Source organism: Engraulis encrasicolus, chromosome 18 (genome assembly GCF_034702125.1).
Source record: "Engraulis encrasicolus isolate BLACKSEA-1 chromosome 18, IST_EnEncr_1.0, whole genome shotgun sequence".
NCBI lineage: Eukaryota > Metazoa > Chordata > Actinopteri > Clupeiformes > Engraulidae > Engraulis > Engraulis encrasicolus.
This window is the reverse complement of record NC_085874.1, coordinates 35,808,056-35,819,285: the sequence shown is the minus strand read 5'-3', so window position 1 is coordinate 35,819,285 and position 11,230 is coordinate 35,808,056. Positions and strand designations below refer to the sequence as shown.

The window sequence follows — 11,230 nt, the reverse complement described above, 5'->3', positions numbered from 1 at the left end:
TTGAAATTTCTTTATTTTTAAGTCCTCCCAGATTTGGAAACAAGGTGCTGTCCAAGAGAGATCCAGTTTTTTTGTCTTTTCTTTTTAAACAGGACAATCGTGAAAGAAAAACACAGGTCATTGTCGCCACTTCTGAGGTAATCCAGATGTCTTTATGGGTTGGTACCTCAAAACACAAAAAAAAAAAGGAAAAAAAAAAAAGCGAGAGCTTTACAATGACAAAAAATTGTTCCCTTCATGACGCCTTAACCCAAAAAGGTGAAAGCAGATTGAGCTTCGAAAAACAAAAAATAACAAAAGGAGAAAAAAACCTTTCACATCATTGGAGAAATCAGATTGACGTCCCTCCAAGGCAATGGGCCAAACAGCGAGGGTCCTCTACATGGGCTTCCGAGAGCTTCCACAGTTTTTATTTTTCTTTTCCAGAACATTCCTTGATAGCAAAAAGGGGGAGGAGGGACAGGAGGGGAGAGACTTTTTTTTGTTTTAACAGAGGCGAACAAACACGCCACAATACACCACACAATCTTAAAGCATTAACTCCTTATAGTGAAAAAGAAAAACAAAAAACCAACAAACAAAAAAAACAATAACATAAAAAGATGACCTCTGAATACATTACTGTTCTGCCTTTGGGACGCTGTTAATTTTTGTTATAAAACCTGCCTGTGAGAACTGGCATAAATAAAAGGAATGGCGTTGTAAAAAAAAGAAAAAAGAAATTAAAAATCATAATAACAGTAATAATAATAGTAGTAATAATAATTATAATAATAATAATAATAAAAAAGTGTGACTTGTCTTAATTTACTAAATTCAAATATACACAGCGACTCCTTCATTATATACAGATATGTACATGTTCTTGTCTTGTTTTTTTTTGATCAAATACCTCAATGCTTGGATGACAGTGTCAAGAAAATATAGATACTACATTACCCAAGACGCACCTAACCCTTTTGTTGGAGATTGAATAATCTTGAGGGGGAGGGGGGTCAGGGGAGAAACAAAAGGAGCAGAACCTCGGCAGCGAGATGTTCAAAAGTGTGTGTGTGTGTGTCTGTGTGTGTGTGTGTGTCTGTGTGTGTGTGTCTGTGTGTGTGTGTGTCTGTGTGTGTGTGTCTGTGTGTGTGTGTCTGTGTGTGTGTGTCTGTGTGTGTGTGTCTGTGTGTGTGTGTCTGTGTGTGTGTGTCTGTGTGTGTGTGTCTGTGTGTGTGTGTCTGTGTGTGTGTGTCTGTGTGTGTGTGTGTGTGTATCTGGGCTTGATCTAGGGTTGAATAGGATGGAGGGCTGTTAACGAGAGGGTGGAGGGAGCTCATTGAAAGGCACTTGCTACCAGCTCAAATTGAAACTTAAATAATCATAATAATAATAATATTAATAATAATAACAATAAAATGAAAATGAAACGTTAGGGTGGGGGGGAAAATACTGCAATCCTCTTTCCTACTTCAGCTGAGATCAACAAAAAAAGGACCAGGGGAAGGAGGGATTAAACCAAGGCCACTCTTTAGGCACAGGAGTAAATTTTTTTTGTATGTTTGCTTTCTTTCTCTCCGTCTTCCCTCGTTCCTCTGGGCACACACTTTTATAAGGCCGGTGTGCATCGTCGAGGAGAGCTGGACAGACTGACTTGGGGGAGAGAGGGGGAGAGAGAGAGAGAGAGATAGAGAGAGATGAGGGACACCTGCTTTCTGCAGGGTCCTAAAGTCTGTAGGTCGGTCAGTCCCCCCCCTCACCACCCCACCCCCCCACCCCATCGCATCGCAGCCGTCCCTCCCTGCAGTCCAATAGCAGAGACATATCTAACAAAAGGGTTGATTAACAAAACCACAATCATTTGTAAACAACAGAAAAAAATGTTCTTTTTTTGAATCTATACATTTATATTTTTCTTCCTCCATTACGAGTCTTTTTTTCTTTCTATGAATCTTTTTCCTGCAGGACACCTTCCAAAAAACAAAAAAACAAAAGAAATAACAGAAACAACAGAAAATAGGCCTCTCTCTTCTGTTTCGCCTAGTTATAAAGAAATACAACTCTTCATCTGTACACAAAAAAAATAAAAAATGTGAATGCCAAAGGAAGGGAGAGGAAGAAAGAAAAAAAGTACAAAAACCGACAAAGGAAAAAAAATAAACAGTCCTCCATAATTGACATTCAGCTTAAACAGCAACTCATTTGCTGGGAAATAAAAAAAGAAATTTTCAACCTAAGAAAAGAGAGGAAAAAAAATTAAAGTTCTTTTCAAACCGAAAAGCCTTTTTTTTCTTTGAAATGAGGGCAAGAGAGTCATCTTCCTCCCCTCTTTAAGATTCTCTGTCAAGAGTTTTGTAGTAGGGGGTTGTTGTTGGGTTGAATTACGTTGCGTAAACGGAAGTGGGGGGGTTGAAAAGAGTTGGGTGATTGGAAGGGGGGTTGGGGGCGCGGTGGGGTGGGGTGGGGTGGCGGTGATGTATGGATGATTGAGGGGGTGATGGATGGTTGAAGAAGAGGACGAGGAAGAGGAGGATGGGAAGGGGAGGTGGTGCTGCACTTGCTAGGCTCATACACAATGGTCTTTGAGGTCAGAGCCGACGTTGATGTTTTTACAGCGGTTGTCTTTGGGGCTGTGGAGCGCCCCGCCCATCGTCGACGCCGATGATGATGAGGATGATGATGACGTCGACATCGCGGTCCGGTGAGGTGCCTTGAGTGACGCGACGCTGCAGCCACTTACACCTCCTCCTCCTCCTACACCACCCCCTCCACCTCCTCCTCCACTGCTGCTGCGGGTGGTGCAGATCACCTCCCCCTTGGCCAGCCCCAGCCCCAGCCCCGCCGCCCCCCCGCCCGGCAGCCCCTTACAGTACATGCGCACTTTCCCATCCTCCTTCCCGCAGCCGTCCTCCGCCGGCTCCAGCTCCACCTCCATCATGCCTTCACCTCCGACCCCTCCCACTCTCCCCAGCCCCAGCCCCATCCCCATCCCCAGCTCCAGCTCGTCCTCGGCCTCCTCGTCGTCCTCGCGGCCGTCGCACGTGCGGTCGGTTCCGCCCATGAGCTTGGCGCGCTCGTACTGGGCCTCCAGGTTGCTGTCCTTGGCGCCGAGACCGAGACCCGCGTGGAGGGCGTGGCCACCTCCCTGGCCGCCGCCCACCACCTGCCGCAGAGGCTCCCATTGGTTGTTGTAGTTGTTGTCGTCGGCGGAAGGGTGGTGGTGGCGGTGGCGCCTCTCGCGCTCTTTTCGGCGCTTGCGCATCCACCACACGCACACCACCACGCAGAAGACCCACAGGCCGCAGAAGACCACGCACAGCAGCGGCACCAGGTAGTCTGTGGATAGACAAGGACAGCGATGGGTTAGTAAGAAAGTGGTGTACGAGATGCGCGTACATCCAATAAAGCAGGTGCTGGATCAAACAAATGAGCGTAATAGAAGAAGGAAAACTCGGCACACAGTTGCTGCTCACCGATTTATTCAAAACAAACCTTTTCGACCTCCTGAAGTCTGAAGTCGAAATTTTGTGTTCAATAAATCGGTGAGCAGCAACAGTGTGCGGATTTTGCCTTCTTCTCTTACAGCAAGGGTTAGTAACACGGGATAATACGGCAAATACAATGTCACGTGTTATGACGAATAAGCCAAACATTGACAATGCCAGTCATTTTTTTTTCCATGGGCCAAACGTTGCAATTCAAAAGGCAAAATATGCACAGTATAAAAGCTAAAAACTGCTACTGTATCACAAAATATATGAAGGTTATTGTATGCTTGAAAAGAGGTTCAACAAGAGGGCAAAAACATTCTGCAGTCTTAGAAAGCAAATGCATTAAGCCTGGGAAGGATGAAAAACAAGTCAACTTGTGGTCATAGCTTGTCCTGGAAATGATATGACATGAAATGATGACATTGACAAGCACATCTCATATGTGACAACCTGCATTTTGAAAGGCAAAATTGCATTTCAAAAACTAAAAAAAAAAAGCTATACACAACAATGATTTCCTTTGTGATTGAAACGGCACGATAAATCATTTTGACAGCATGTGAAGCCGTTTGATGGCTGAAATGCATTTCACAATGCCTACGACGACCAAATGACGCATTAAGTGCTGGGTTGAAAGGTCATGGAGGAAAAGCACATTTTAGGGGGTGTGTTAAATAAATAAATAAATGAATAAATAAAAAAACAAGCAAGCATGCCCTCCAAAAATAAAACTATAAGTCAAAGGCCATGTCAGCCATTTCTGAAGAAAAAAAAACAAAAAACATATGAGAAAACAATGCTGTATTGCATTTAACACATCCAGTCCAGATGAGGTATGACTGCTTTATCAGGGCACGGTTCTGTCTACAGGTGGGCCTTTTGGGCCACTGTCCACCATTATGTGTATCAGTGTCGTGTGTTATGCGGCAGCTGCGTAGCCTGATTATCATCGACTTTCAAATCTCTTTGAGACTTGGTCTGATCAAGAGCATAACAATTAACATTTCCCAAATGGCAAGGTTGACCCGCCTTCCTTGGTTTGCTATTGGTGGTTTGCTTCCCGACAAAGTGGAAGGAGTTCCTGATTTTTGTATTCTGTATTGCTCTTGGCCTGACTAGAACCGACACTGAAGGTGTTGCGTCACGAGGAGGGTGCAGCCTGGCTAGCTGCTGTGTGTGCATGTCCAAGACATATTTCCTTCAGGAACAATAAAAAGAATCTTGAATCTCTCATCCTTCCTGGCAGTAGATTTCCTCACCACCCCATGCATACCTCATTCCTGATACATTCCACCACAGCAGCAACACAAGGTATGTGTCTGACTCACTACCAACGTCTTTCAAACCAAGTTCAGAAAAAGAGTGTGTGTGTGTGTGTGTGTGTGTGTGTGTGTGTTTGTGTGTGTGTGTCTGTGTCTGTGTGTTTTTCCAGACTGTATGACAGTAAGGTGATGTCCTGCATGTGTGTGTAGACGTCTGCCGACTGTCTACATCACTGACTGCAGTTACGCACACTCTGAGATACGATGACTCATTTGGCCAAGTAAGGACCCGTTTACCTGACTTGCCTAATAGATTTTCTCCCCATACGTTATTGAAGACTTCCAAAACTAAATTCCAGATTTTTCAGGATCTCTGGATTCAGGATTCAAGCACTGACGCAAACGCACACATAGTTGGCCATCAACTTAGACGGATGCTCCGGATATTGGCTGGTAAAGATGCTTGGGTCTAGTTGCCAATTTTGCTTCTCTTTAGAATCTGCTCAAAATGAATGAATATGCGCGCGCGTGTGTGTGTGTGTGTGTGTGTGTGTGTGTGTGTGTGTGTGTGTGTGTGTGTGTGTGTGTGTGTGTGTGTGTGTGTGTGTGTGTGTGCGCGTGCGAAAGCAGTGACTTATATTGGTATATGCTAATAATCAAACATAAATTTTGCATATTCACTAAATTCATTCATATATTCATACTTACTGCTGTGCGCGTGTGTGTGTGTGTGTGTGTGTGTGTGTGTGTGTGTGTGTGTGTGTGTGTGTGTGTGTGTGTGTGAGAGAGAGTGTGTGATTGACACGAATGTGTGTATTCGTGTCCTCATATGCATCTCTACTGTGTGTCAACTTACTGACTGAGGGTGGCATGACCTGGGTCTCCACCTTGACCTCGATGACGGCGAGCATGACGGTGCTGTTGTGCCTCTTGGACAGCGTGCCCACGATGGCGCCCGCCGCCTCCTGGATGCGACTGTGGTCCGGCTGCTCATCCTGCTGGAAAGACTGCACAGCGGGAGAGAGGGGGAGAAGAAGGGTGGAGAGAGGGGGAGACAAGGAGGCAGGGGTTAGTGGTTATGCAACAGGGCTGTGCGTGTGTATGAGAGAGAGGGAGAGAGAGAGAGAGAGAGAGAGAGAGAGAGAGAGAGAGAGAGAGAGAGAGAGAGAGAGAGAGAGAGAGAGAGAGAGAGAGAGAGAGATAAATGGGCATGTCTAACCATACACACCTGCCGAAACTTAGATCCCAACAAGTTACAGGTGTGTGCGCACGTGTGTCCACATGTTTTTGATGGGTACCAGACCAATACCACTAGCCATCGAGACCAACAGCCGGACGGGCAGTGTTTGTGTGTGTGTGTGTGTGTGTGTGTGTGTGTGTGTGTGTGTGTGTGTGTGTGTGTGTGTGGTCACAGTCGTTCACTGGCTGGCAGAGCGCTAACGAGGACGCAAGGTCGCATATTGGAACACACACTCAGAGTAAATGCTACTCTGCACCATCTCAGTCAGCCACCTCTTTCTCTCCACGCGGTGCCACCTCACCATCCTGCCATAACTACCACTTGCCCTCTGCCCTAAATATCACCTAGCACCTACAGAGGATTTGGTGGTGGTGGCGGTGGTGGTGGTGGGGTTTGTTGGCAGTGGTGGTGGTGGTGGTGGTGGTGGTGGTGGTGGTGGTGGTGATGGTGATGGTGGTGGTGGTGGTGGTGGTGGTGGTATCAAGTGGAGAGGGGAATGGCCTAGGCAGAGGTGTATGAACTAGAAGTAGAACTACTGTTACGGATGTAATAACAACACGACTGGTATGACATTACATAGTCACTCACAACCCTATCCTATCATACTACTGTTGTTGTAGATACACATTTTGTGGAAATTGAGTTTAGGCTGAAAAATGGTCTTCATCACACATCGTTTATCTCGTGACAAAGCCTTATGGTCCAAATGTGTACCGCCTTAGATACTGCTACTACTTTGAGATATTGCTTTGTCAAATATTTGCAACAATAGCCAACTCAATAACAAGGCTTTTCTAGCAGTTTCAATGATGGCAGAGTTACTGCACTTTGCCTTTGTAGAGCAGAATACACCTCTGGCCTAGAGAAGAATTACCACTACTGTTCTCTGTTACGTAAACGGATGGACGTTATTGACACGAAGAACAAAAAAACAGTCCGTCAAGCTCCAAGAAGTCGTCCAGCTGCTTACACCTGAACTCGCTGGATGAACATGCAAGACAATCTGGTGTCTGAATGTGGAATCTGAAAGGGCATGCTTTCCAAATAGTTCGCGTATTTACGGTATTCATTTATGCCCTGGTCATCAATCTACAACAGCAACCTCAATGGCAAAACATTCTGGAATGCTTGTGTGGCATTCCGTTGCCTTATTCTGCATCACCATGACAACGGTTTGTTTTCCCCTTTCTACAATTAATTAACTGTGAAAAAAGCCGTGCTCATCAGTGTAACAAATGACTTTGTATTTTGAGGGCTCAGTGCCAACGCTGCAACTGTACGGCCTTGCTAAAAAAATACAGCTTTCCAGGCTGAATTGGGGAGAGAGAAAGAAAGAGAGAGAGAGAGAGAGAGAGACAGAGAGAGAGAGAGAGAAATGCTGCATTGCAGTTGGCCCTGCTGCTGGTTGGTCAAGTGAAAGTCATTACTGAGGAAACTCTCTCTTCTAGCAGCAGGATTCAAATAGGGCCAGGGGTGAGCTTGTGTGGTGTGGTGTGTGTGTGTGTGTGTGTGTGTGTGTGTGTGTGTGTGTGTGTGTGTGTGTGTGTGTATATATATATATTATGTGTGTGTGTGTGTGTGTGCGTGTGTGTGTGTCTGTGTGCGTGTGTATGTGCGTGTGCTCGTGTATAGGTGAGAGTGTTTATATTCATGCGTGTGTGTGTGTGTGTGTGTGTGTGGGTGGGTTGCTGAGAGATGCGTGCGTGTGTGCGTGCGTGCGTGCGTGCGTGCGTGGTTGGGGGGATAGGGAATGGTAGCTGAGAGATGTGTGCATGTGTGGGCATGTATGTGTGTGTGTGTGTCTATGCTGAAATAGTATTGGGCTATTGGACTATGTCAGCAGAGGCTCAGAGCTTCAGAGTAACCTGGATGGCACAATACAAGTATAGCTATGCCACTCAGAAGATGGGGGGGGGGAAGAGAAGGAAATCAAATCTGCCCCCATTAGCAATCCCACAACACCAACACCACCCCCACCCCCACCTCCACGTCCTCCTTCTCACTCGTTCTACACCTCCTCCTCCTCAGCATCTTCCTTCTCCTCTTCCACCACCTCTTCTTTCTCCTCTCCACCACATTACCGTTCTCCCACTTCTCCCTCCATCCTCCTTCTCTCCACGTCTCTTCCACCTCCTTCATTCACACTCCACCTCTGCCTTCACCTTTTCCAACACCTCCTCTAGCCCCTCCCCCCTCTCTTCCTCCACTACCTCCTCCTCCTCCTCCTCCTCCTCCCCCTCATCTCCCAACACCCTCCACCTCCACCTCCTCTCTGCTCCTCCTCTACACCCCACCCGCCTCCTTCTCTCATCCTCCACTTCCTCCTCCTCCTCCTCCCCCTTGTCTCTTCCTCCGCGTAACCTCCTATCTACTCCACTACCAACCCCCTCCCCAAAGCTTAGCTTCCCCCGGTCCAGCTTAGGTATGTAAATAAAATCGAAATGTATCGATGTAAAGGAAGTATCGGCCGGCGATTTAATCGAATCGCATCGTATCGTGGGGCATTCTTAAGAATCGAATTGCTGGCCCCTGTGCAATGCCCTAGCTCCATAACACAATAGTAGTGGAAAAGTAATTGGAAAAAATCGTATCGAACCGAATCGCATCGTATCGTGGGGAATTCTTAAATATCGAAAAAAAAATCGAATCCCTGATTTAAGAAATCGATACCGTATCGTAATGAAGGCTGTGATTTACACCCCTGGTCCAGCTGCTCAGGATCGTGGCCAAGGACGGGCAAGGAGGGTAACAGACTAGAGCGGGCAACACAGCCGCTCCACAAAAACGGACCAGACCCCTTCTGGATAGGTTTTACAAGAGGGAACTTTTTTTAAAGCCACTTTTCAAGTTCACGTCCTACACCACATATTAAAAAAAGATTAAGACTCCTTGTGGGGTGAGGACCTTATGAAGTGCTGTGCGAGGTTAGGTCACCAAATCAAGTCAGTCAGCTTCACCTCGCCTAACCTCCCACTCGTATCCTCGATATCGATAGTAGAACATAGTTTTACTGAAACAAAGCAGCACAGCAGCGCAGTGAGACTATAAAGATATTATGAGTGGGGGAAGGGAGAACTAAAGAGCTCACGACCTGTAAAAGAAGGCTGTGTGTGTGTGTGTGTGTGTGTGTGTGTGTGTGTGTGTGTGTGTGTGTGTGTGTGTGTGTGTGTGTGTAGACTTCACGCTCTGTACTCACTAATAGCCACCTCCACGGCCTGTGAGTGTGTGTGTGTGTGTGTGTGTGTGTATGTACATGTACATGTCATGCGCTGTATTTACAATGGCCACCTTCACTGTGTGTGTGTGTGTATATGTGCACGTGTGTGTGTGTGTACATGTACATGTATACGTCATGCACTGTAATTACAATGGCCACCTCCACGGCCTGTGTGTGTGTGTGTGTGTGTGTGTGTGTGTGTGTGTGTGTGTGTGTGTGTGTGTACACATGGACATGTATACGTCGCGCGCTGTACTTACGATGGCCACCTCCACGGCATCCTGGTTTGTGTAGGACAGGTCACAGAGCACCAGGAAGGCGTGGTCCTTGGCCAGCGTCCGCGTCACAGGAAGATACCTCAGCTCAGCACAGATGTTCTCCACGGTTGTGCCCTGTTGTGGAACCGCCCCGGAGAGAAGAAAACGCATGAAAAAAACAAAACAAAAAACAAAACAAAAAACCACCAGGACCCAGTTTTTCGAAAGCATCGTTGCTAGCTAGTTAGCAACTTGGTAGGTTGCCAATGGGAAATTGCCTTGCAACCAAGTAAGTCGCTAACTTAGTTAGCAACGATGTTGTTGAGAAATGCACCCCAGAACCGGAGAGGGCCTTAGTTTACAATGCCATACTAGGGGAGGTAAAGGAACACTGCAGACCCATAAATTGCAGACCAGCACCCCTCTTTACTGAATCACAGACCCCCGGACGGACAAGTCGTAAATTAGTTTGGCCCCAGCACTAAGGGCGAGGGTGAGCGTTCGTGTGCGTGTATGTGTGTGCTCACATGAGATCGTTTGTGTGTGCGCTCAAGTGAGATTGTGTGTGCTCGTGCTCGTGTGTATGTGTGTTCATAAGAGCGTGTGTGTGTGTGTGTGTGTGTGTGTGTGTGTGTGTGTGTGTGTGTGTGTGTGTGTGTGTGTGTGTGTGTGTGTGTGTGAGCGCTACAGTGCCTGTATGTTTTAGCCCGTGCCCATTTTTCAAGCTGCCAGCTCGGACAATTCTGACAGGACGTCAGCGCAGCGAGTTGAAAAGAAAAACATAAAACACCAGAAGAAAAGAACTCAACAAGACGCAGTAAAATACATCTCCAGCATGTGAAGTCTTGAAGCTGGCCAGGGCCTTTCGGTTCGCTAAGAGCTTCCAGACCGCATTGCTGTGCTTGTGTTCTCATGGGGTTGACACAAACTGAGGCTTTGTTGTTCAAAGGGTTCGATATTAGATATTGATGGTGCGTGCCAAGGCCCTTGGTTGAATGGGTTGATTATGCATTTCTCTGCGTTTTGAAATGGACAAAACATCTCCTTACAAGGACGAGTGAAGAGAGAAAAAAAAAAGTGATTTGTCAGACTGTAGATTTTATGACTAATCTATGAAAGAGCCGTAATATATATAGTATAAGCCTGAAATCTAACATGCAAAAAGCAAGGGCAGTCCTAAATTTGGCTTTGGGATGAATAATTAATGAATAATAAGGCTAATGAACCCTCGTATTTGTGGTGGACTAACTTAAAAGTGCACAACATATTCATGGTCTGTACACCAAGCTAGTAAAAAAAACGGGACTGAAGACCAGGTGTTGGTATAGGTCTTATATTACATTACATCATCTTGTGTTGTTTGACTGTATTGTTTGTTATACCCGTGTTGTTGTTGTTGTTGGGTTTCCCTGCTGTTAAGCAGCCTCGAGCGGCTATTTTTGTGATTTTCCCTTTCAATATCTAAAGTAAAGTCATCACTGTACATGTCACCTTCATCTGCAAGATTGATTGATTGATTGATTGATTGATTGATTGCAACATGATCTCCAAAATTTCCGTGCTCCTGGACACGGATGTTAAGGACACAAAATCCGTGTCCAGGAGCACGGATTTTGCCAAAATTCCGTGCTCCTGGACACGGAATTGTTTTCCGTGATGGACACACGGAAGTGCTCTCTCTATACTCCCACAGCTCTATGTTTCCACAGTCTTGTGTTTTCTCAGGATTTTTCTAATTTCAAATATTTTTTCTCAAAAAAACATTTCTTACTGACAGGTTAGGG

The 11,230-nt window shown here is 46.1% G+C and overlaps 1 protein-coding gene across 3 annotated transcripts in view; it reads right to left on the bottom strand.

Annotated features, from left to right (window-relative positions):
- Positions 1-1,178: 1,178 nt before the first annotated feature.
- jag2b (jagged canonical Notch ligand 2b) overlaps positions 1,179-11,230 on the bottom strand; it is a 106,477-nt gene continuing 96,425 nt past the window's right edge. For all 3 annotated transcript variants that reach the window (XM_063223548.1, XM_063223549.1, XM_063223550.1), the window contains 3 exons: positions 9,450-9,581; positions 5,589-5,739; positions 1,179-3,315 (listed from right to left, as the gene is read on the bottom strand). In XM_063223548.1, the coding sequence (XP_063079618.1) occupies positions 2,546-3,315; positions 5,589-5,739; positions 9,450-9,581 (1,053 nt within the window). In that variant the 3' untranslated portion in view covers positions 1,179-2,545. The remainder of the gene's footprint in view (positions 3,316-5,588; positions 5,740-9,449; positions 9,582-11,230) is intronic.